At 41.0% G+C, this 27,206-nt stretch overlaps 1 protein-coding gene across 6 annotated transcripts in view; it reads right to left on the bottom strand.

Moving 5' to 3' along the window:
• The window catches only part of LOC149078325 (SLIT-ROBO Rho GTPase-activating protein 3-like), a 183,213-nt gene that overhangs the window by 12,448 nt on the left and 143,559 nt on the right, over window positions 1-27,206 (bottom strand). For all 6 annotated transcript variants that reach the window (XM_089241976.1, XM_089241980.1, XM_089241977.1 and 3 more), the window contains 10 exons: window positions 6,338-6,521; window positions 3,814-3,979; window positions 3,654-3,716; window positions 3,361-3,519; window positions 2,584-2,712; window positions 2,233-2,454; window positions 2,023-2,124; window positions 1,677-1,856; window positions 1,310-1,549; window positions 43-103 (listed from right to left, as the gene is read on the bottom strand). In XM_089241976.1, the coding sequence (XP_089098102.1) occupies window positions 43-103; window positions 1,310-1,549; window positions 1,677-1,856; window positions 2,023-2,124; window positions 2,233-2,454; window positions 2,584-2,712; window positions 3,361-3,519; window positions 3,654-3,716; window positions 3,814-3,979; window positions 6,338-6,521 (1,506 nt within the window). The remainder of the gene's footprint in view (window positions 1-42; window positions 104-1,309; window positions 1,550-1,676; window positions 1,857-2,022; window positions 2,125-2,232; window positions 2,455-2,583; window positions 2,713-3,360; window positions 3,520-3,653; window positions 3,717-3,813; window positions 3,980-6,337; window positions 6,522-27,206) is intronic.

Genomic DNA, 27,206 nt, shown 5'->3' with positions numbered 1-27,206 from the left:
CTAATGAAAAATGATTTCAAAAAAATTATAGTATAATATTACCATAAAGGTTTATTATGCGAATACAGCTCCTTATAATTAGAGGTATCTCCTGGTTGGTTGCCTACAGAAGAGGATATTTGAATAAAATTAAATCTGAATAAAGTGAAAAATAAAATTAAAAGGAAACGATGGAAACTGAGTAAAACATCCATATATATATAATTGATATTGTGTGTCTGCGTATGTTCTCTATACAAATCTACAATTTTAAATTCACTGTCACCAAATCACCAAATTTTGCATACATGCCAAACAGGGCCCGGATTGAATGATAGGTTACTTTAAAAGTTTCTCAGAGCAAGGCAAATGCCCAAAATGGGCGAAAAACTGTCAGGCAAGAATGGTTCCTGGGCCACAACAACCATTTTCGGAATGCTTACTTTGGTTACAGTGTTTCCCTAGCAATGCATTTTAGACATGCATATGCATTTACAATGGCTTGTCACTTCTTTAATGCTGCCAGTAATTGAAGAAAACTTGGTCAGCATCAGGTAAGTTGACCAGTTAAGTAAATAAAATCAAGCATAAAATGCTATAAAATCCCAGTTCACTTAAGTGGAATTGCTAATAATATCAGCATGATTTTAGTCATAACAACAGATATGAAATTACCCCCCCCCCCCCCGAACCAGATCTGGAGACAGTGGACAGAGCAAGCGCCCGAGTGGCACTTCCCTCGCGCCACTCGGGTGTGGTAAGATGCTTGTCTACCACCATGAAGGTTGCTGTCACAGTCCTAGGTTTGAATCTGAGGGAGGATATAGTTAAGATATTTCCCCTAATGAGCTTGACGCGACCACCACCGATATACAGCGCCTTCCTTCATTTCCAACCTATCTCATTGATGTCAGTAAATTGCAATATAGTGATATGACCAGAGTTGGTGTTTGGTGAACAGAGCAACCATTTTACTCTGGAGCACAATACTCACCGCATAGAACAAGACAAAGACAATTACACAAAATTTTTGATTTCTTTGCCAACTATTGCTAAACGATTAATAGATTATTAACTAGAACTAATCATACACTGTTAACTAAAAGAGTGAGAGCTTCCCCCCTCTTTTCCCAACACATCCATCCCTGTGTGGATATATATATACTCAATATCTCCATAAGGGGATGCAAGGTGAAATGTATTTGGTGTCTTCCAGGTTCAGTCATAACAACCAAACATACACCAGTATATAATGGATCATTAATGATAGTTGCACATAGTCCAAGTATATGATGATTTAAAAAAGACCAAAACTGTAATATGAAAATACCTCAAGGTACTCTTCAAGGCTCCCACCAAATAGCTTAGGTTGCCCGACTTGAGGAGTGCGACCAATTCGTTTTTTCTTCACCCTCTGAGGCAAATTATGCGGTCGAAACATAGCAGGAGATGAACCCACAGACAGAGAACATTTTTCTCCTTTCTCAAGGCCCAATGCTTTCTCTATAAGATCTGCTTTTGCTTGAAGCCTGGCGATCATGTTGTTTGTCATGGTATACTCGGAAAATTTCTGCAAAAAATAATGAACTATCTATTACTTGCTGTCGGGAGGAAATTTCAATCCTCAGAAACACTTTTTCCTTCAACTTCACCAGAATGCATACAATGTAAGTGAACATACACGTGAAGCAACTCACATTCAAGTAAAAGTCTTCCGTCTCTTGTTTGTCTGCTCTGCGCTTGAGAGTGAGAGTCTCTGGCTGTTTCATGTTGTTCTTGTTGCCATTTTCCTCATCAAACATGGGGGAGACATCGTAATCTTTAGTGCTCAGCATATTTAATAATGTCTTCTCTGCCGTCTCTAGAGTCTTCCATATCTAACAAAAAATATGATTTAATTATCCAAACACTATAACAATCAAACATAAGAAATGCAAACTGTTTTTGTTGTTTGAGGACAACTGATAAAATGGAAAAAATTATCTTATTCATTTACCTTAATTATTATTTTATTTAGTTATTACTTTTGGCAATAACACTTACTTCTTCACTTTCTGTCCTCAAGGATGACAAGCGGGTTGCCAATAATTCGAAACGTTGTTCTAGGTCATCCTGAATTGGCTTCTCGACAGCTACTTGCGTCATCTGCAATATTTACATGAAAATTACACATTTCAGAAATTCTTGATTAAAGAAAAAACACAGATATTAGCAAAAATTGTGTCAGCAAATTTATCAATACTCAGGAATTACTTCGTCATTTTTGTGCGGCTGGAATTCAAACTTCTTTGGCACCATGAAAGCAGAGTTGTTATACTCCAGAAATCGCTGTTTGTCCACGCGGGAATCCAAGTTAGTTATGCATTTGTTCATGCCATCGATTATTGACTGCTGAGACTTCTTGAGGCACTCTTCAGCACTTATGGATACCATGAACGATTGTGCTACTGATGTGTGGAAACCGAAATCCATGCACTGGAATCGGGGAGGAGGGGAAAAAAACGGCATGTAATAAAATATATAAAATTTCCTCAATAAATTTCTTCTTAAAATGGCGTTCAAATTCTAAAAACTTTTAAAATGTGTGCAATAAATGAAACTCACATCTATGGTATCAGATAGGTCATCCACGAAATATCTGTGCACAGCAGCATTAGCGGCATCCATACAGAGTAAGTAGTCGTTCCTTGCCTTTAGTGCTTTCAGCTTAGCATCATTGTACTTGGAACGGCGCTAGAAAAATAATTGAGAGAGAAATAAATAAACAGGAATAGAAAGGTTCAGACAAACACGTGAAGATGAATTAATGAATTCAGGAAATAAAACTTTCCAAACAAATGAATGAGAGGCGAATCACTGAGGGTGAGTATAATTGGGGGCAGGGAATTTCCACCTACCGTCTTTTCACCTATGATGATGATAACATGCCCATAATATAAAAAAGCAACTAATTTTGGAGCCCTGGGCACATTCCCTATTTTTCTGTGGCCAGACTACAGAGCATGTTTTGGATGTAATAGAACAGGCGTCTTCAACTGTTGACACAGTAAGGGCCACAACGAACGGTTGCAGTTCAGTACACACAACCAATATTGTAAATATGGTCATCCTCAATTTCATAAACTGAAACATTATTACAAACTAGTCGTCAGTTAAGACTAGACATGACCCGGGCTCTGTCCCTTCTGGGATGTAAGCCCTTTACCCATGTGGGTTGGGTCATGCTGGGCTGGGGAGGAAAATTTTACGCCCGAACCGGGACTAGTCCTGAATATGCCAGCCATGTCTTTGAATGTCTCACCAACTTACAAATGAAAATTTCAAGTCCCAATTAGTAAAAAAAATGTAGCATTTAACACGAAGTATCCTAGCAAACCATACCTTCTGAACTTCTTTTTCGATCACACGAAACTTTTTGGACCTTTCAAGCTTTTCCTTTGGTATAGATTGTTCGAGTTTTGTCTTTTGGGCTTCGACATATCTAAGCTTACCCTCGGCCTGTTTTTCTTCTGTGTGGTAAGTATGGTATGTTTTCATGGTCTGAAAATAAAGAAAGTGAATCGAAGTTTCACAACAAAACTATTATTTAAAAAAAATCTTGAAAGTTGTTTCCAATCAAATTATTTCCTATGACTAATATTACAGATAGAATATACAAACAATATCGCCCATACCACGTGCAATTCGTGCAAAACTTTCAGAAGCTCTTCGTGGATTTCAATGCCTATTTCCCGACACTGTACCAAAGGAGAAAAGAAAAATTAAGCATCATAATAAAACAAGCAAGACATTTCAATACCACATTTTCCATAGTATCGAAGGAAAAACATATACCCTCTTATAAATTCTCTGCACGTCCTCCATGATGCAAGACATGCGATTGATGATACTGTTGGCATAAATCTCACTGATCACAGCATGGTCACGACTCTGGCGCCTTGTAGAGGATACCAAGTGCTGCCAGCAGGCATACGACGAGAACAGGTGCCATTGTTCCCTCCTTCAAAGGGATGGAAAAAACAAAAAAATATTTTAAATTAACCAATTTATACCCACCGTACTTATTTGCGTACAGCTTAACACGAAAACATGTGTTACAAACTTTTTCAGAAAATACTCATGGGCGGAGATATGGGGGGGGGGGGGGGAATGTGGGGCGCATTGCCCCCCAGCATCAAAGGTGAAGTCAACTGATCTAATGCATATATTTGACAACATATGAATTGACAACAGCATCATCTTGCCCCCCCCCCCAGCAATAATGGCCATGCCCCCCAGACTTCCAAGTCTATCTCCGCCTATGATGGGCACAAATTGGTTAATGTAATTCATGTAACCTTTTATTAACAAGTATGACCATGAAGCAGTAGTAAGCATGTAAACACACACTACTTAAGGGGTATATGAACATTGCACACATTTCTCAGAGGAATTTCTAATGATTGAGAATGTGGTGCATGTGAGTAAGAGTGTGGCCCTAATACAGTGGTTCTCAAACTTTTATCAACTTTCTTTTGCCCTAGTCAATGCCTGTGCCCCCCCCCCCGCAAATAGTCTAATAAAGAGCCACTGAAATGCAATGAACATGTACACATTAATACTGACACCTCACAGCTTCATCTCTAGCAAAGGTTGGCGATGCCCACTTTAAGAACCACTGTTTTATTGTATTCATGTTGTAAGAATTATGCATGTTTTGTGTTCTACTACTACACCACACATATACCTCATCCATATTCCTCTGCACTTCCTCAAACTTCTAATGGATTTATACATGTTCAAATGTGCGTGTCTGTGTTATGAATCTGATGTGAAGCTTGTTTCTGTGCAATGCTTGCTATAGTGCTGCCATCTACCACGTTTTTCAAACTATGAGTGAAGTGTAATGTTTCATGATTTTACTGTTGAAGGCCTGTTGCTCTCTACAGTGAGACTTTTTATTGGGGATATCTGCTTTCATTTGCACCTCAAAGTTGGGAACCACAGAAAACCAACTTCAGCTAACCACCACAGCAGCCGTTCTGTGTTCTAGTGGTGCTGCCACTTGTCTTTAACACTTCTAATTCACCACACACACACTGACTTTGACCATATCTCGCTATACACAATTCACTGCATTGAGTTACAATTTACTGCGTTAATGAGTTGGGTTGGAAACGAAAGCATCATCTATCAGTGGTTACCTCAAGCTTATAAGGGAAAATATATATCTTATTATCTACAGGGTGATCAGCGAATAAGCCCTTATTTCAAAATTAAATATCTCTACAACAAAGATCAATAGAATTATGCGTTAAACGGTGCGTTTATTAGCAAAACTGTAAGAATGATGTACAGAAATTTCGAAAATTTAGTTTTTTTTTTAATTTTTTAAAATTAAAAAAAAAAACTGGAGATTTTGGGGTTCCGAAAATCCTCATTTGTGTGAAGAGAAACCATTGCATTGGCCTAAAGTTACTGCATGGGCTGCGGTTTGCGCCAGAGGCATTATCGGCCCCTTCTTCGTGCGAGAAACGATTACTACTGAACGTTACATTACAATTTCGGAACAATTTGTCAGCACACATGGCGCATACCGCAGCCCATGCAATAACTTTAGGCGAATACAGTGGTTTCTCTTCACACAAATGAGGATTTTCGGAACCCCAAAATCTTCAGTTTTTTTGTTGTTTTTTTTTAAATTTTAGGAAATTAAAAAAAAAACAACTAAATTTTCAAAATTTCTGTACAACATTCTTACAGTTTTGCTAATAAACGTACCGTTTACCGCATAATTCTATTGATCTTTTTTGTAGAGATATTTAATTTTGAAATAAGGGCTTATTCGCTGATCATCCTGAATATTCTTCTCTTGGATCGAATCATGGAACTAACGGCAACCTTCACATGGCAGACGAGTATCTTACCACCACGCCACTTGGCTTGTCTTCAATACTAAAAGGTGCAACATGTACAGCTGCACAGGGTAGGAAAAGTTTTGTAGCAGCCAATTTTCACTTTAGAAAGTCTACCACACACAGTCAATTCGGCTCACAACCTTTTTAAAAAAACTGTCATAAAAACATAGTAAGCGGGAAAACGCTTCAAAAGGAAAATCTGAGTATCAGTAAGAGTTGGAACCATGAAATATCTTGTACTAAGTAGAAACTTTATAAGCAGAATCCGCTTTATAACTTGCTTGAACTTCAAGTTTGTGTACTCACTCAGTCAAATAGCCACCTGCGGACTAAAAATGTAACTATTTGGCTTTTTTTTCTGTGAAAATTATAGTGTCCTACAATAAATATTCTGCTTTCAATTTTCTGTGACTTCCCGAATACACTCTCAGTAGGTATATTATTCAAGTTCACCCTCTTACTTTTGTTTCTCAGCTTTGTGTCTGAGCATGAGCGATTTCGCAAGTTTCTCGAGTGACCGGGAGTACTCCAGCTCCACTTCCGCCCTGCGCCTGAAGTAATCCTGAATTTCCGCCACTAGGCTGACCTGTGTGTCCACCCGAACGTCCAGACATTTCAACTGCTCATTCAATTGCTGACGAATATCTGCAAAGACATACAGAGGAAAAAAATAAGTTTCAAACACATATTCATACCAATATGCATGGTTCATCATATACAATAAGGGATTCTGAACTTGTTCCGATGTATTCAGGGTATCAATCATTAAATCAGGTATGTTCTCAGCTGTCTACAGCCTTCACTACACATCAGAAAGCTATGAAATTTTGGGAACGCCTTAGCAAAGAATGGGAGAGGGAGATTGAGAGGAGAAAAATATCAGTTCCAACATATACTAGAGAGTTTTCCATTCAAATTCTTTTTTTCCGAACATGTGACCAAACTACTCTAGAATCAGATTGAGCAGAATGATTTCCATTATAATTTTTCACAAATGAGTATGACATTCAGTTTACAAGAATGTGCTCGTTAATTTGTTTTTTACAAACACTGATATTCCACACCGAAATCTATGCAAAGATTTTGTCTTCAAAAAGAGCTTTAAAAAAATTATTTCTATCGCTTCATTAAAACATTAGTTCTCGAATCATCAGATAAGACTGGGCTACATCAAATCATGTTATAAGGGACGGTTCTCTTTTCTAGAATTAGAAGTCAAACATGACTTCTAATTCTAGAAAAGAGAACCTAGTTGCGATTCTCAATGCCTAATCGTTTTGCCTCAAAGAAAAGAATAGAACCGTCTGACTTGCATGATGTAGTTCATCCAGGGCTTGACGAACTTAAAAAAAAAAATTGAGGCACCAACCAAATATTTTAGGAGCCAAGTGTTTTTTTTATAGCTAGTATTCACACATGGAGAAATTTTTAAATGCCAATATGTACCTAAGTCTCACATTGAGTTTGGAAGACAAACGTTAAGGCTTAATTACTAAACATACAAAGATTACCGCTGAGGCAATTTCATACCATTTTGCATCTGAGCAGGTGACTATGTAAATTATTACAGAACCTGACTGCACATTTATGTAAGTTTCATCCTCACATGTGTTGTGCCACCTTTCTTTTAAAGACAAAAGTGGCAATGAATGAAATTCTCATTTATGCATGCAATTTAAGTGCCGTGAGATCAGTAGCAACATTTTTTTAAAAAGGAAGCCTGACTCTCATTTGCACTCGAAGTTGAGAAACCCCAAGAAAACCATCTGCCGACTATCATCATGCTGCCTGAGGGGATCAAACCCGGAAATTTCAGATGTGAGTCCACCCCAATGGGTTCAACCCCATGATGCCCGCACGACCGCTCAGATGTTAGGGTAAGCAGAACCCCAAGGCCAAGATATTTTGCAGGCTCTTGACCAGACTTTCCATGGGAGGGGACCTCCATACTGAATTCATTGAGCGACAATATGAAAAATAGAATCAGTCCAGTCCCCAGGCGATTTCTTTCAAACTGACAAGGAAAGGTCTGATTGTGTCGTTCTGAAAAAATTCAAGTACATTTATCTCACCTATAAACACATAAAAACAAAAAATAACGGCAGACTGATATTATTAAATCCACAAAAACATATTAAAAAATGATAACAGTTGGCCACTCATCGCCTCTTACGCTGCTCTGCGATAGCTATTAAAAGAAACCTTCCTCTCCAGCTTCTTTGCTCTGGAAACTAGTCAAGTTCTTTTCTATTTTCTGTCTGTGCTGTATCATGTGTTGTTTGAATGATGTCACTCTAGCACTACTACTACTACCAAACCACACACGCACCTTGTCTATATTCTTCTGTATTGGTTAATGTTGGAATGCGCGTGTATATGTAGTGTACCTGACATTAATTTTGTTTCTGTGTAATGCTTGTTATTTGTAGTGCTGCCATCTGCCACCAATTTTTCTAGCCATGAGTGAGAAGTGTAATGATTGAATAATTCTACCATCGTAGGCCTGTTGCTCACTGTGGTGACACTTTTTAACAGGGAAATCATCTCGCATTTGCACCTTGAAGTTGAGAACCACAGATAACAAGCTTCAGACAACCACCACAATCGTGGGGATCTATAGGGTTGCGGTGTGGGATTTTCGAAGTCATTCTTGGCCTCTATTGACGTTCAAAATATTAATATTTAAATTTTTTTTAACTGACCTTTTATAATTCTCTGCCGATTTTTTAGAATATTTTTGTGCATATTTAAAGGAGTAGAGTCGGTGGTAATTTTTCAAGACTTTCGAAGACGTCATCTTGGGACCCTTTCCTTCTGAGCACAAGCCCGGTCTATCACCACGGGCAATTTACTACCGAGTGAGTTGTGCCGGAAGTGGAATGTCTCACAGACCTAACAGCCTGAAAGTGCGTGTATAGTGTTGTCAGAGCCGTAACTATATGATTGGTCAGCCGAGGCAAGTACGCATTTTGGCGCACCCTTATAACGTCTAAGGGTTCAAATTTTGAAATTTGCGCCCCATCTGGTCGGCGCCAGGGATACCAGACCCGTCTCCTCCCCTGAGCGTTGTATCTAATTTTCCAATGCTGAAATCTATATTCCGGGCCCCCAGGTTGGAGCCAAGCTCAGACCCATTCTTGTTGAGATAAGAGGTGCCGAAACGCAAAAAGAGTGTACAGTGAACAGGATGGAGGCGATCGGGCCCCTCATCTCCTGCTTCCCGTATCCACTAACGACAGCGGCTTAAGGTAAATGATTTCGACTGAATTTGAAGTGAAAATAACCACAAAAGTGAGCCGAAATTCGCAACGCACACGAAGGTGTTTACCAGTCAAACAAACTAGAAGATTAAGACTATGATAATTCGACTTCCTTATTACACGTTTAATTAACATCGCATCGCCACCAGGAATTGCATCAAAGAAAACAGGAAGTCTCAAGTCGCTCTTTTACAAACGCATTACTTCGTACAATCATAGTATTAAAAACCAAAAGAGGAAGAACAAAACATGCATTTCCGGGTTCCCCCCCCCCCATATAACGAAGTTGAAAGTGGTGCGTAAATTTTCCTTAATAAGAGCTTCAGGTTTTTTTTTTTTTGGCTTTTCACCAGCGTCCCGCTATCCCTAAACCTGTGAATGTGCTACGGTAGCGACTTAGCATACAGCATACCTCGGCACCCCAAGGAGCCAGCAGAAATTTCGAAGAAAATACTACAGTTGAACCTCGCTATAGCGAACCCAACTTATAACCAACCCCAGGTAAAACTAACCACCTTTTTCGTGTCTAAAAGTTCGTTTTCTCCGAAGTTTGAATGCATATTTGAAAATAATGCTGCGATCCCTAAGCCACACGTGATTCGATTATTCTTGTCGCACCCTTGGTCATACGCGACTGACACGAAAAACTAAAAAGTCCGGGACCTACAATTTATAGCAGATTCCTCAAACGGCTGTTTTAAAAGTCTCATAGAAGGGTACTAAGCTAACCACTCAGTGTAGGGACTTCCTGCAGTAGCGCGCACACACACAATGTGCAACAAAACACCTTAGGGTACCGCCAAAGTTCCGAGAGATCAGGTGGGTATAAGTGCCGCGTATAAGCAGATATAGGCTCTTCAAAAGGGGGGTGGGGGCGGTGTGTATAGTGAATGGGAGGGGCCGATAGTCTATATCACTAACACAATTTTTTTAGGGAAGGGGGAGGATTATAACTTCCTATGTACCGTATTTTACCCTCGTGTGCGGCCATGGTTCCGCAAGATACTTGAAATTTCAAAAAAAAAAATTCAGTTTTTCTCCACGGTATTTTGAAGGGTCAGGGTTGGGACCAAGGTTCAGGCTGTCGTTCACCGATATCTTCAAATAAAATTTGAATGTGGTAGCGTTTCCCAGCTAAAAGTTTGGCGACCATTTTTCATTTGCTTCAATCACCAAATCGCTTCAATTGATAATAAGCCAGCAAGAACCATGGTCAGGACCCACAAAGTCAGGATCACAATGAGACAGAATTTCCACGTGAAAAACGTATAGGCCCGTATGGAAGTACGTATTCATGAAGTCCGACTTACTCATGGAAAGAGAGGCACTTGCCCAGGAGACCCCGAACAATGCGCGTTTACTCTAACCAACAAAACATCCTCCACCTCAGAGGGGGGGGGGGGCATCTCTAATGCAGGAGTTCTTAACCTATGGGTCCCGATCCAAACTTGGGTCACAGGGGCTTCGGAGATGCATCATACAAATTCACTTACAGCCAGGTATTCTTGAGCGGCCGGTCACAACTAAAACTTGATTCGCACGGGCTTCCAAAATGGGTCGAATCCACTAAAATTAAAAATAACTAAACAAATCCACTAAAATTAAAAATAACTAAACAAATCCACTAAGTTATAGTCCCATGGGTCGTGAAGCTGATCTTTTTTGTTGATTTTGGGTAGCGGCTGAAAAGGACAGACGTGCCAACTTTTGGAATCCAAAAATCCGGAGATTCTCCCGAGGGGGGTGCATCTCCCCCCCCCCCCAGGCACTCAGACTTTCGAAAATGTTTTTTTTAATCAATTAAGAAAAGTTCCATTCCTTCCCACCCCCCCAAGGCAGGTTCTGCATTGCCCTTGAGCAGAATATAATTCCATGTCCGTCTTTCCATGCAGAATAGAGAAATCACATCTACATACTGTTCATAAAACAAGTGTTTTCTTGTTATCGTGGATGTTATCAGTGATTGATAATCTCGGGTATATGAACTCTTAAAAGCTTTATATTGCTTGAAGTTTTATATTTTCTTTCTGAAGTCATATTTAACAGCAGGAAACAATTTAAAAAACTTCAAAATACAAAGCTGCTGACGAAAAAACTTGTGTTTACAGCGCGGCTGTTAATGGAATACAATAACGATTATACAGGAATTTCGGCAACGAAGGTCATGCCCTGATAAATGCTACGTAAATAAAGTCACGTCTCTGCCAGTTGCTTAAATGCGGTCACCAAGATTTTTTTTTACGGCTGTTCGATGGAAATTACCACGGCTGTCCTCTATGGGTGTTTTCCCTAACGACGACGGCAGTCACTAACGTCACGACAACGTGAAAGCTCGCGTAAAATCTAATTTTCTGCCAAAATCCGGAGAAATTTTAACACATCCGAAGAGCAGGAGGAAGTATGAAAAATTTGGAGAGTTGGCAGGTCTGAAAGGGTAAACAATCCCTGCTGTAATGCCTTCTTTTCCAAGGGCACCATCAAGTCAGGGCCCGTAACAAAGGTATTAATTACAGCACCCAAAGCGTAGATCCATAAAATAATTCCATAGAAAAGTTAGGGCGACATCACAAGTGTGAAACTTCACAAGACAAATTAATTACTCTGACGCACACAAAGCCAATTAAATATTAACGGAAGAGGAGTAATCAAACACCATCGTATCATCTTCTCCTAAGGAATCGACCTGAAAATATAGAGAGGGAAAAATATACTGTCACCAACTTGGAAGTTCGAGGAAAGAAACTCGAAACTGAAGCCCACACGTGCTGTCACCGATAACTTCTAAAAAGCTCCTCCGACAACCGTCCACAGAAGCTCAAAGCACAGACATTCAGGAGGCGAAGAGACATCAGTTATAAAGGCGACAGTCACAAAAAAAAACCACAAAAAAACACGAGACAAGTGATAATAGAGAAGACCTCAGAAGGCGAAAAAGTTCAAGACATCTGTAAAAGACATATAAGAAAATAAAAAGAGGGGAAAACAAATCCCAAGAAAAGGACACCAGTCCAAAGACTTAGTCATCAACCAACCAACCACCACCTACAGCAGTAATTCATCCTACAAGAAGACCAAGTTACACGGTGTCTTGTTACGTTTCATTCGGAGGAAGTCCACCATGTGGCAATGCTAGCCAAAAGAAAAAAAATAATAACCACGGTTCCATTCAGTCGCGGAACGAAGTGAGTTTTGTTTAATTTCTAATTTCGGTCTTCAGGACCAAAGGAGTGTCTGTAGGAACCATAAACACGGATAATTATGAAAATAATAGTAATAATACTAGTAATAATTAAGAGGCGACAAAAGATCAGATGATGTGAAGCGAAACAAGATCGCAGAGACACGAGGGCGTCTTCCACCCCATGTCCAAGACGCATCGCATTACACAACCCATCTCGCAGAAACAAGTGCCACTTGTTCAATATTTAGATAAGGATTTCTTGTCCTTGAATTTATTTATCAATGGCGATGATTTCTAATCAATTTAAAAGAAATAACCACCTCAAAAAAAAGAATATTGTATATGCAGATTTCTCTCTCGGACTATTCCTAGACCGTGAAATATTTTTCTCAGACGTGAATATTCCTGGATAATGGATATTTTCAATGTGCGATTCCTGCATCATGAATAATTTGCATGTGATTCCCAGACTGTTTATTTTTAACATAATTCCTAGATCATGGATATTTGCCAGACCATGATTTTTTTCTCCACGTTGTTCCCAGACCATGGGCATTTTCTACTTCCACATGATTCTGAGACTGCATATTTTCAAATACAAATAAATACAAATACAAATACAACGCCACAACAGGCAAATTGCCCAACGAGGTGGCTGCATCAAAGATCCCCGAGCCCCACGAGATCAACCCCGAGATCAACACGATTCCTAGATCATGAGTATTTGCCACGTGATTCCCAAACCATGGATATTTTAAATTTCCACACGATTCCCAAATCAGGAATATTTTCCGCGTGATTCCTATAGATCATAGTTTCCCAACCTTTTTTGTCCTATCGCCCCCTTCTTCAGATTTTTTTTTCTCCCAGCGCTCCCCCCCCCCCCCACCCCAACGCAATCTAACCCATAGAATCCTATGCTATACCGTAGCTTCTACCACCCCCCTGGAGCATTCCATCGCCCCCCAGGGGGCGTTAACGCCCACGTTGGGAGTCACTGCTATAGATCATGATTATTTTCCCCTTTATGTCCCTCCCATGGATATTTTCAACGTGATTGATTTCCAGACCATGGATTTACTGCCAAATGATTCCGAGGCTGGAAATTTTCAAAAAAAAAGAATTCCTTGCGACTTCCACTTAATTCCTAAATCATAAAAAAAGATTTCAGACTATTTCCTTATATTTATTCTTTTATTCCTTATTATATTTATATTTTCCTTATATTTTAATATATTATATATTTGTATTGTATTACTATTTTTTTAAAATTATTTTTCCACGTGATTCACAGACCATGGATATTTTCCACTTCAACATGAGATTGGATATTTTCAACATGATTCCTTGACCGTGGATATTTCATCTTTTTTTTAAAAAAATTGTAATATGATCCTCACACATTCCCACGAGATCCGTATGATCTGTCCAGGGCATTTATTAGTATCAGACATCTGTCTGAACCGGGATACCAACTCAGACATGCACAAAAGCCAGTTTTCCTAACCACTCGACTGACAGGCAGTAGACAATTCAGACTTTTTCTTGACCATGGGTACTTTTCAGATCATTACTTGCCCATGGATGTTTTGCAAGCGATTCTTAGATCATGAATATTTTCAACGTGGTTTCTAAATCAGTAATATTGTCCACGTGATTCTCAGACTATAGATGTTTTCCACTTCCATATGATTCCGAGACTGCATATTTTCAACACGGTTCCTTGACCACTGACATTTTCCACGTGATTCTCAGATCACGAAATATTTTCCACGTGATTCAGGCACGGCTGCATCCTGCACCATTCCAGCATGATTTTTCTTTCCTTCAATACATGATTTGGCCATCTAGACTACCTCCATGGAATATACTGAAGATGTGACTACTACTACTAAACTAGATATGCACCAGGTCCATATTCCTCTGCGGAACTTCTAACGAATTGGTAAATATTGGAATGTGTGTGTATGTGTAGTGAACTTGACGTGAAGTTTGTTTCGGTGTAATGCTTGTTATGTGTAGTGCTGCCATTTGCAATCTGAAGATATGACTGAAAAAATACACCTACAGTAACCCCGTTACTATGGGAGGGGACTAGAGCAGGGCATTTTTTCAGGGGAACTCTATCGAATAGTACCCATGCCACGCCAAGAGAGAGAGTTGCTATACTTAACCGGGAGGACCAACATGACATAAAGCAGTTATTCCATGACATTTGGCATTTTACCGTAACACATACACTCCAAAAGAAATAAGAAAGGAGCCAAATGTTTCAGAAAACTCCACATAAACTACCACCCAACGAAATGGGTCCATAAATAAAAGATGCGATCATTCACACACAAAAAACTCCACCGCGCTTTTAGCGTCTTTCGCCAAAGATGATGCGAAACAAAGAAAGGCCCTTAAACAAACACACATAAAAGAAAAACGGGACAAGGAAGTCCATTATACGGTAGTTTTCGCCGAGAAAAAAAAACGCTAACGCCAACATAAAAAAGAGTAGTTCTTTTCACCTGCAGACATTTTGAGAATAGGTTTCTTGGCAGAGAAATGTCCAGAAGGAACTTTTCATTCAGCCTCGCCAAGTTGTCTTGGGTTTTGCTCTTTTTCGTCAGAGATTCACGTGTCTGTGTAAAGCAGTGTTCATTATTATTATTAAAGGGCAAAAAAGTTGAGGTAAGTTCCATATTCTAGGGGACCCTTTAAACAATACCAGCGTTTTATGGAACCTATGGAGATTTATAAACGTTCCGGGAATTATGTCGTGAATATCTCTGAAGGAATATTCACGTATTAGGAATAGTCTGAAAAAAATATTCATGACCTGGAAAAAAAAAAAAATCACGAGGAAAATATCCATGATCTGGGAAAACAAAATCACGAGGAAAATATTCATTGCCTAGGAATAAACGTGTAAAATTATTATCTAGGAATCACGTGGAAAATATCCATGGAGTATAGGAATCACGTGGAAAATTTCCATGGAGTATAGGAATCACGTGGAAAATATCCATGGAGTATAGGAATCACGTGGAAAATATCCATGGAGTATAGGAATCACGTGGAAAATATCCATGGAGTATAGGAATCACGTGGAAAATATCCATGGAGTATAGAAATCACATGGGAAATATCCATGGAGGAATCACGTTTAAAATATCAATGAAGAAAGTGTCTCAAAAATTTTCTTTTCCCTAGGAATCCCGTTGGAAACTTCCATAATCTAGGAATCACGTTGGAAACTTCCATAATCTAGGAATCACGTTGGAAACTTCCATAATCTAGGAATCACGTTGGAAACTTCCATAATCTAGGAATCACGTTGGAAACTTCCATAATCTAGGAATCACGTTGGAAACTTCCATAATCTACGAATCACGAGGAAAGCATCCACGGTCAAGGAATAGTCTGAAAAAGTTTTCATAATCTAGGAATCACGCGGAAAATATCCACTGCATAGAAATCACACGGAAAACAGTTATGGTCAAATGATAGTCGGGAAAAAATATTCATGATCAAAGAATCACATGAAAAATATTCATGGTCTAGAAATAGTCTAAAAATTATTCATGGTGGAAAAAAAAACCACGTGGGAAATACAGTGTCCCACAATCGACTGACGGTTCTCAAAATGGGATAGCAACAAAACGGTGACAGCTATTGAAGTCATTCTTGAGGAATATAATTGTGCGAAGTCAGGAATTTCAGCTATATGACAATCATGTTGCAAGGGGTTGTATATAGTTATTTAAAAAATTAACGTTTTTACATGGACACACTGTGCTTTAAAAACCCAGTTAGTTGCCCCTGTCTCCCGATGCCAACAAAAAAAAAAAATTAATTAATTAACGTTTCTTAGTGCAATGCTCGCTGAGATATCTGAATTCAAAAATCGGAGACACGTTGGGAAAGAATCGTTGTCCGTTAGGCTGAACACAGTCAGCCGACCACAAGGTAACGGAGTGAATAATAGAGACCAGCGAAGAAAACAACCGTATTGTCTTGTTCTACACATAGACTAGAAAGTCTGAGGGGGGGTTACGGTCATTATTGCTGGGGGATGAGGCGATGATTTAAATTCACATATACACTGCTGGCCACCGTAAATGCAACACCCTGAAGGAAGCATGCAAATAATATGAAATTTACAACATGCATTAGCAGAGGTGAGATATGCAAATGATTAGAATTGCAGCGCAGACGCACATCACGCGCGCCTGTGGCGCCACTTCAAAGCGCTATTTAAGGCTTGGAGATTTCGACGATTTGAAGTGCGGCAATTGTGTTTTTCTTGTGGTTTTTTTCAAAAAAACGATCAATTATGCCTCGTAGAAAACAGCGATCATCTTTTGATCAAGTATCCGAGTTCGACAGAGGAAGGATAGTGGCCTACCGAGATTGTGGATTATCTTTCAGGGAAATCGGTAGTCGTGTTGGACGAAACCAAACAACTGTAATGCGGATATGTGATCGTTGGATGCAGGAGGGTACGACGGACCGACGTGTTCGATCGCATCCACCTCAGTGCACCACTTCACGTGATGACAGGCGTATTGTGCGTATGGCAGTGACGGATCGCTCAGCCACATCACGAACCATAGCACAGCACATTCAGTCTGTACCGCATCATCCAGTGTCTGCGCGTACCATTCGACGCCGTTTACAGCAGAGTGGTCTGTCCGCAAGACGTCCATTGCTTCGTCTACCCTTGACGCAGAACCACAGACGTCTCCGCCGCCAATGGTGCGATGAAAGAAGGATGTGGACGGCACAATGGAATGAAATTGTCTTTACTGACGAGTCACGCTTCTGTCTGCAACACCACGATGGTCGGATTCGAGTCTGGAGACACCGTGGAGAGAGGATGCTGAACAGCTGCGTTATGCACCGCCACACTGGTCCTGCACCGGGTATTATGGTATGGGGCGGTATTGGATATCACTCTCGCACTCCTCTAGTACGCATTACCGGTACTTTAAAAAGCCAGCGCTACATCTCCGAGGTGTTGGAGCCAGTTGTCCTTCCTTACCTTCAGGGCTTGCCCACAGCCATATTTCAACAGGATAATGCGCGACCACACGTGGCACGCATTGTCCAAAGGTTCTTCGTCAATCGCCAGATTGAATTGCTTCCTTGGCCAGCTCGCTCTCCGGATCTTTCGCCGATAGAAAACATGTGGTCCATGGTTGCTCAACGATTGACCCAGATTACATCCCCAGCTGCCACACCAGATCAACTTTGGCAACGCGTGGAAGCTGCTTGGTCTGCTGTACCCCAAGAACACATCCAAAGTCTCTTTGAATCAATGCCGAGGCGTGTGGCAGCGGTGATCTCCAACAATGGCGGCTACTCTGGCTACTGATTTTGGCAGGAACCACATTTCACAGAAGTCTATAAATTTAATCATTTGATGCTTGGTCAACATGTTATCTACAAAATAAATATTGTTGCGATATCTCTTGTCTTTCTTGGTGTTGCAATTTGGGTGGCCAGCAGTGTATATTATATCAGTTCCCTTCATTTTTCACGCATGATCCACCCAGCATCATCTAGATATAGAAGGCTTCTGCAGTGTTTGCCATAAACGTCATTCAGACTACATAGCAAGTTTGTCACATTTTGGAACACAGCAACCTATTTCGTTTCTTCTTATTTTGGCGTAGAATCTTCCTGATTGGCTCACAAATAACCGCATAGTGATTGGATGTGGGGCATAGAAATCGCCAATTCTGAGCCCGATCATTTCTTTTCCTCTCAACGATGATACTGGCACGAGCAGGGAGTTTTTTTCCCCTGAATATTCTGAGGGAAAATGGACTACTTACTGACGTCACAAGCAAACTGCGGAGGTCTTCTGTCTCTAGGAGGTGCTGGTCCAACCCCGTATCTCCGCCCATGGTTCTACACCCCACATACACGAGAAGCTAGGCGAAGAAGAGAAAGAGGCCACTCAACGAGATACGCGACTTGAAAAATCGGTTTGTTTTCACCTCGATCCGATGATTGTGGTCCGTTGCTCCTTTTTTTTTCCTTTCCCTCTTCCGCGGAGAAAGCATCATCATCATCACACCCCTTACCCCATTTCAGAAACCCTCTCCGGTTATTTTATCTTATGCACACAGACGTCTCTCTTCATCCAACCCTATGCATTTTTTTTTCCTTCCTAGTCTAGTCACAATTCTCGTACCGCTTACCTCTTCACTCCACTGTAGCCGCAGTCTTTGTTTTTGTTGCGCTTTCCCCAACTTTCCTCGGTTTTCATGTAATTCAAATATCTCAACGAATACTGCACTTAGAAACGTGGAATTTTTTTTTTCTTGGCATCAGGAGAGACAAAGCAACAACTTTCTGATTGGGTTTTTAATTTTTTAATAACTATACAACCCCTTGCAACATGAACGACGAAGATGGAATTCCTGACCTCGCACATTTATATTCAGCAAGAATGACTTTAAAATATGTGTCACCGTTTTGTTGCTATCCCATTTTGAGAACCGTCAGTCGATTGTGGGACACTATGTATGAACGATCACATGAGAAATATCCATGGTTCAGGAATCACGTGGAAAACATCACAAGGAAAATGTCAATTTTTCAGCAATTACCTGGAAGACAATCGTCGTCTGAGAGAGAGAGAGAGAGAGAGATTGATTTTCAAAAAAAGGTGATGGTCCGCAAGAGATTAAGTCTGAGGGGACACCTATACCTAGCCCAGGTATATAGTCTTCGGTTTTTCTCGGTGTCTGACCGATAAGCCTTTGCAAAAACACGGCTATATTTTCTCGGTGTCGTCGGTTTCTCGTTGTCTCCGAGTAAATTATTTAGCATTAATATAGAGTCGTATTTGGCAATTTGCATTTACTCGAATAATTTGCATATACTCGTGAATAAACATTAGGGGCCGTTCAAGTATTACGTCATCAAATTTTTAGCCATTCTTGACCCACTCCCCTCCCCTTGTCAGCAAAATTTCGTCATCTCTGCCACCACCTCGTAACACATATTGGTGGGATCAGAGACGAACTCGCGGAGGAGGGAGGGGGGAACGAGACTTCCATGCCCCCAGACGATCAGAAATTTATTTTTTCAAATGCAAAAAATGTTTTTTAATTGAAATTTCCAAAGAAAATATACCTTTACATGTTATAATCAATTTCTGTTAATTCCAATGCTAAGAACTCTAAATTTCTTTTTAAGAAATTCATTGCTACCCCACCCTTCAGGCCGTATATAGTAAACCCTTGGTCCAAATATGGCCCTGGGGGTTATCTGTTGTGGCCTGCACCCTCAAAACTGGTTTTGTAAAAATGAACTAAGCGGCACTTCTACAGATCGCTTAAGTGACCCGTGGCACAATTCCAGAGCATTTTAAGCGGCCCGGGGAGCATTTAGAGATTCCTCGAGTAGCATGTGGCACAGTTTTAGAGCTCTCAAGCGGCCTCCCAGAGCGGTTCTACATCACTCAAGTTACCCGCGGCACATTCCCAGATTACTTAAGTGATTTGCGTCACAATTCCAGAGCACTCAAGTGGCCCGCGACATATTTCTAGAGCACTTAAGCGGCCAAGACACATTTCTGGATCATTTGAAGGATCCGCGGAACATTTAGAGATCACTAAAGTGTTCTATAAAGGACTTATCAATAGGGCGAATGTTAGTTCAGTTGCCGACAAACTGGGGAAAGGTCTTTTCGTTTCTGGCACACCCAATAAAGGTGCCATTAAGAATATTTAATATTTTTATAAAGGGTGGTGACGTAAGCATCTTCCACACCTCCCTCCACCCTTGTCATCAAAAGTCAGCAAATCGTGAAACCCCCCCCCCCCCTCCCCACATCGACGCTGTCGTAATACTTGAATGACCCCGGTAACGACCACGCATATTTTTTTTTTAAGCATTCATATAGCTGCATATTTGCAATATCCATGGTCATTATTGTTTATTGACGAAACCGCTCACGATGCCTCGAGAAAACCCATCGTTCCGCGGAATCTCGGTTGAGAAACACCTTGTGTACGAAGAAACAGACTTCTACTCCAGTTGGAAAAACAGAAAAATACCATTACAAGAAAAGACGTCATTTTTCTTAAAACCAATGCGGCCGTAGCTCGTCAGAATACCTCCTAGCATAACTGCTTGCTTACATGGGTGTTGACCGTTCCAGATGCATATTTCAATGGAACAAAGAACGACGGCATCTGAACATAGAGGACGCCACACCCACTAAGTACACGCGAATGAAGTGAGCGGTCACGGGTCATGTCCAATCGTTTGTACTTGAGTGAGAAGTCGTCTCGTCTAGACGAAAATTTCTCACATCGAGTGTCTCGATGGGGAGCGAAGAAAAAACATCTTTCGAAAAAGAGGTTTAAGGGGAGGGGGGTGAGGGCGAATTCGAACAAAACCGATCGCTTATAATCCGACGAGTGACCTCTTATCATTTTTGCATCACAGAAATAGAAAACGGTCATACAAATACGATTATGCAATACAGAGTATAAATAGCAGACTATTATCCCTCTCACATTAGTCAGTCAACTAGTAATTTTTTCCGTTAGGGGCCGTTCAAGTATTACGTCATCATCGATGGGGGAGGAGGGGGTTTCCGATTTGGTGACTTTTGATGACAAGAGGGGAGGGGGGGGTTTGGATAATGCTTACGTCATCAACCACCCTTTATAAAAATATGAGTTAGGTTTCAGAGGGGCAGAGCTGATGACGAAATTTTGCTGACGGGGGGGGGGGGGAGTGAAAAATGGCTAAAAATTTGCTTACGTAATACTTGAACGACCCCTTAGTCGAGATGAGAGGTCAGTGGTGGCCATCGTGAGGGGGACTGGCATCACGAGCTCCTGGTGTTGATCACCGCAGCAGGTAACACAGTGGCGGACTGTAAAGGTACGTCCACATAATGCGCACTCGGTTTTCTCGTGGGGTAATCAATAAAAATGTGCCGAACTTTCGCTTTTCTTCTCCTCTCGCCCATGCACGAACCGGTTGCTACTGCATCACCACAGCCTTCCGCCATATAAAGTACTTGAGGAGCGACGCAAGTCTATTTTCTGAGGCCGAAAGTGATTTTTGATCCACTCAAGTTGGACGTTAGTCTAGTGAAAGCTGCTTGGCTTGAAAAAAATAATTCGCGACACCTGCTCATATTGTGGGGAAGTTCAGAAAACCACTCACGCACAAGCGGCTGTGTTCTGAAAGCGAATATTGGCCAAGGCCGCCAGCCATTGCAGCAGGTGGGGGGAACGCAAACATAGAAAGCAAATACAGTCCACGCTGCTTGATATGAATCACATCGGGACTCGAGATTTCTGATAATAACTGAATGATAACTATATCCGAAAGAAATCCCGTTCGCAAGTACGGTGGCCATATATACCCGTTTGGTTAAACGGGAAAACCGTTTTTCTTTCCCACGTAATTAGTTGCAAAATGCTAAATCTAAGTAAACTGAAGAGCCAAAAAAAAACTGGTACAGGCATACATATGCAAATAAAGAGATATGGAACCAATATTGTACGGCGATGCGGTCGGAAACGCCTGTATAACACAAGTGTCTGGCATAGTTCTTAGATCGGTTACTGCTGCTACAATGGCAGGTTATCGAGATTTAAGTGAGTTTGAACGTGGTGTTATAGTCGGCGCACGAGAGATAGGACATAGCATCTCCGAGGTAGCGATGAAATTTGGATTTTCACGTACGACCATTTCACGAGTGTACCGTGAATATCGGGAATCCGGTAAAAAATTAAATCTACGACATCGCTGCGGCCGGAAAAAGATCATGCAAGAACGGGACCAACGACGACTGACGAGAATCATTAAACGGGACAGACGTGCAACCCTTCCGCACATTGCTGCAGATTTCAATGCTGGGCCATCAACAAGTGTCAGCGTGCGAACCATTCAAAGAAACATCATCAATATGGGCTTTCGGAGCCGAAGGCCCACTCGTGTACCCTTGACGACTGCACGACACAAAGCTTTACGCCTCGCCTGGGCCCGATAACACCGACATTGGACTGTTGAGGACTGGAAACACGTTGCCTGGTCTGACGAGTCGCGGTTCCAATTGCTTCGAGCTGATGGACGTGTACGGGTATGGAGACAACCTCATGAATCCATGGACCCTACATGTCAACAGGGGACTGTTCAAGCTGGTGGAGGCTCTGTGATGGTATGGGGCGTGTGCAGTTGGCGTGATATGGGACACCTGATACGTCTAGATACGACTCTGATAGGTGACAGGTACGTAAGCCTCCTGTCTGATCACCTGCACCCATTCATGTCCATTGTGCATTCCGACGGACTTGGACAATTTCAGCAGGGCAATGCGACACCCCACACGTCCAGAATTGCTACAAAGTGGCTCCAGGAACACACTTCTGACTTTAGACACTTCCGCTGGCCACCTAAATCCCCAGACATGAACATTATTGAACATATCTGGGATGCCTCGCAACGTGCTGTTCAGAAGAGATCTCCACCCCCTCTTACTCCTACGGATTTATGGACAGACCTGCAGGATTCATGGTGTCAATTACCTCCAGCACTACTTCAGACATTAGCCGAGTCCATGCCACGTCGTTTTGCGGCACTTCCGCATGTTCGCGGGGGCCCTACACGATAGGTAGGCGTACCAGTTTTTTTTAGCTCTTCAGTGTATTTTTCTACACAAAACGAGCCCTATTTTGTTATTAATTTCCGATATTCAGCCATTGTGAGGCATTAGAATGGAACTGCCTAATTTATATCACGAAGTACGATATTTTTCTTAATGCATGTGTTTCATTGATCCCTTGAGGAAAGTCTTCCGGAAAAAAATTTTTGAATCCGGTCAAACGAAAGAAACTGATCAAGAACTGAAAGAAGTTTTTTTTTTCCCGTCATACATTTGTCTTCAGTATTGGGAGGCCACTGCAAAAGCAACTCCACGGGTGAATGTATCGTAGCGAATACTACCAGCACCTCCTACAGATAGAAGGCCTCCGCACGCTGACTGTGACGTCAGCGAGTAGTCCATTTTCCCTCAGAATATTCAGGGAAAAAATTGCCTGCTCGTGCCGGTATCATTGTTGTGAGGAAAAGAAATGATCTCGGGCTCAGAATTTTCGATGTCTATGCCTCACATCCAATCAGTATGAGGTATTTGAGAGCCAATCAGGAAGATTCTACGCCAAAATCAGAAGAAACGAAATAGGATACCGTGTTTCAAAATGAGGCAAACTTGCTAGGTAGTCTGAATGACGTTTATGTCAAACAGTGCAGAGGCCTTCTATCTCTAGGAGGTGCTGATACTACGGACAGATTACGGCAATGTTTGTCAACTGGGAGGGGAGGAGGAGAGAACACTTTCTAGCCTCCAACATAATCTGATAATAACTTGGAGGTAAGGAGGGAAAAATAATTTTGGTTAAGACTTCAAGAATCCGCAAAAAAAAAAAAAACTTTAGACGGAAATACAAATTGATAACATTATCCGAAGTCCCGATAACTATAAACGAATTTCCCCCGTGTTATGATATTGGTCCGTTCCGTTCTTTACAAAAATGGTAAAACCCGAATGATAACATTATCCGTGATTCTAATAAGGGCGTCGACTGTATTTGCGAATGCGTTTTGGGTCAGGCTGGACACGAGTGTGGCCCAAGCTTTACACATACTTGCCAGCAGCAGGATTGTGATTAATCTGCTCCGTCAACGGGAAACTTCGGCCAGGTTAGGGCTTATCGTTTAAAAAAAAACAAAAAAAAAAACGAAACACTGGGCCATATTCCAAAAACGCCATCATCAAGTTAGAAAGATAGTTGGCAAACAATCGGCAAGACCAATCCATCTTAAATGAGCCGATGCACTATATCTCATCTCATCGTCTTTGCACCACTCCATGTGGCCATATTTTCCCAAACCTAACTTTCGCTTCCGAATTAGATGGCGCTGAATGAAGTTTCTCATGAGCAGCATCGAGAGAAGACGTATTACACATAACGACATAAGTTGCTCAACGACCGGAAAGTCGTTAAAGTGGGAGCTTCAATTTTTCGTGGAGGAAGAACTTGGCACTCACCAAATTGGTCTCGTTTGTTGTCTGATACAGATAAGATGAAATGAGCTGATCTCTCTCTCTCTCTACTTATTATTTTTTTCTGCATTAGTCTGAATCGGTTCCAGAGAGTATTATCTACCCTTGCATTAACGGTGTTCATTTCCATTCGTGTAGTGGGATGCTGCTCTTAATGGTCTTCCGTCTCGCTCCTCCTCCTCTCTGTATGATGTTGGATTGTATAACAATAACCCCTTCTTTCCTGACATTAAATGATCCAAGGTTCGCTAGATATCGCTCCAGTAGGTACACTGCTACCGGGCACCCACAAGCGAGCATCGGGTCATTCACTGGTGGTGTTTTTTTCTTTTCTATTAACGCTTCAGGGCCGAGCCTTGTACAGGGCGTGTACGACTTGCTTCGCAAATACAATAGTTGAACAGAAGTGCATTCGTTGGGGCCATTACTTTTGTGGCTTCGATGTTACGCAGCTGTCAAGTTTCGACGTATGGGAATGTGCAATGCGTTACTGCTCGCGTACTCTTCAACGCCAACGTTACAGTGTGCAGAGAAGAGCTACGCGTGTCCTTGTTGGCACACGGGGCTTGAGGTATTAATAGGGACTTCACTTTTTGAATATTGGAAAAACACGGGTGTCGGGGGATATGATCGAAGTTTTCAAAATTTTCACCGGGTTGGACCACGAGTTATTAATGCACAGTCAACTGACTGCTTTGACAAAAGGACACCAGTATCGGTTGGTAAAGGAGACTTCTAGGTTGTGGTGTGTCCTAGGTAATTCTTTTCTAATAGGGTTGTTAATGAATGGAATAGCTTACCCCCGGGGGTAGTAAATTCTAACACTATTGACACGTTTAAAAATAAATACGATAAACATGTTGAGGTAAATCAAGAAGCTATCAATACTTAGAATAAGACAACCATAAGTATTATTTACGGGCATTATACAGTATTTTATCATGTATATGTGTTGTTTCTAGTTTTTGTAATTACATTCTTAATTGGGTTGCTGTATTTTAGAGAAATGCGACATCCACATTTGTTTATGGGCATCTTTTTCTCAGCCACCTCGTTGGGCATTTTGCCTGTTGTGGCTTTGTATTTGAATACGCAATCTTCTACGGCAGAGTTTCGAAAAGTTACATGCTTCAAGTAGCCCTGGAAATACATAGGAGGCGCTTGCGTACGTTCTAGAAAAAAATCTACTAATATAAATGCTTAGAAGGCGTGCGCAACTTTTGGGATACGTAGAGGAAACTTAGTTGAGCAACTTTTGGGATACGGGAGGAATGCTTGTTCTCAAAGTCGGGGAGGGCGGCTTTTGTACTTCTAGAAATACTGGAGAAGAATGCCTGCTCCAATGCGTAGGAGGTTATTGGTACTTCTTTCTGACTAACTAACCGAAACGGCGACCTAGTCCATATTCCGAAGCATTTCTAACCGAATTGGTATAGGGGTACCAATTGTATAGGTACTGGGAAATATTACTTAACCGTACATGTACCTCGTACAGATGCGGAATTTTTAATGAATCAACAAATGTGAGAATTTGTGTTCTGAGTGTATGCGTGACCCCCTAAACTGTTTATACAGTAAAAGTTGTGCTTGTTTCATTTTCTTGCTGCCATCTGTATTCCATATTTTGAAGCGAAGATAACAAATTCTTGAATTTCCACACTGCTTATGTCTGTTGTAAGTCTGCTTGCTCTCTGCGGAGTGACATTTTCAAATGGGAGACCGGCTCGCACTCGCGCCTCAAAAAGTTGGAAAGCCGCAGAAAATCAATCTTTTCAGCCGACCACCACCGTGCCAACGACGGGGTCTGAATCTGAATCCTTGCGACGTCCTAGAAACACTCTAAAGCATTTCCTGCTTCTAGATGCACCCATACCGCTAACACTTAAAGAGTGCCCGCTCCTACACGTAAAAGACTATTGTACTGTTGAAAATATTTGAGAGATTAAAAATGCCAAAACTTTTTCAAACCTCTACTGTCCAACGTGCACAAAGCAAATACATGGTAAAAATAACCCGAAATACCAATTTCTTTCACAATTTTTTTTTAGTATTTTGGAAAGTACATCGTGTCATTTCAGTACGAAATACAGCTGTGTAAGTACAATACCTTTTTTTTTTAAATCTAGAAAGAGGCTATTCCTTGTTGGTGTCAGTTTTTGAGAGCCACTAGGATTTTACGTGCTCAGAGATTTATAAAATCACACCAAAGTGAGGAAATAGGAAATGAAATTCAAGATTGGGTTGCTGTATTTTGGTTACACATATTTGGCATCCATAATTTTCATGGGCATCTTTTTTCCAGCCCACCTCGTTAGGCATTTTGCAAGTTGTGGCCCCTTTGTGTTTGTAAGAACTACTCCAATTCGCAAAGCGAGATTTTATCTGTTTGTGTGTGTAGAGGACATTAAAATCAAAGCAAATTGTATACTTTACACTTAATTAACTACTTCAGCTAATTAAAGAATTCACTTTTGTTAATTAAATTATGTTGATGTATTGCTTCAATCGAGAATGCACTATCAGCATCAATTTGCATGTTTTTGTAAAAAATTTCAAGACATTTTTATGGGGTTAACCATAGCGGGTTAAGAATATTTTTTACGATTTTGTGAAAGTGATAGTGCCCCCACCCCCTCCTCACTAACTTACAAGAATAATTTCCAAAAATCGAGGAAGAGAAATACTCTATTTTTCTATTATTTATACTGTACCCGTATTTCTGTTTTACCCCGAGAGAAGAGGGAGAGGGGACGCGTTCTCTCTCCTTCTGTTATTAAACTTTGAACACGATGTGA

This window comes from Pholcus phalangioides, unplaced genomic scaffold (assembly GCF_987345545.1).
Source record: "Pholcus phalangioides strain wild (caught in Gottingen) unplaced genomic scaffold, Ppha-v1.0 ptg000014l_1, whole genome shotgun sequence".
Taxonomy (NCBI): domain Eukaryota; kingdom Metazoa; phylum Arthropoda; class Arachnida; order Araneae; family Pholcidae; genus Pholcus; species Pholcus phalangioides.
Note: the sequence above shows the minus strand (reverse complement) of the source record. Positions and strands in the feature narration are given on the sequence as shown.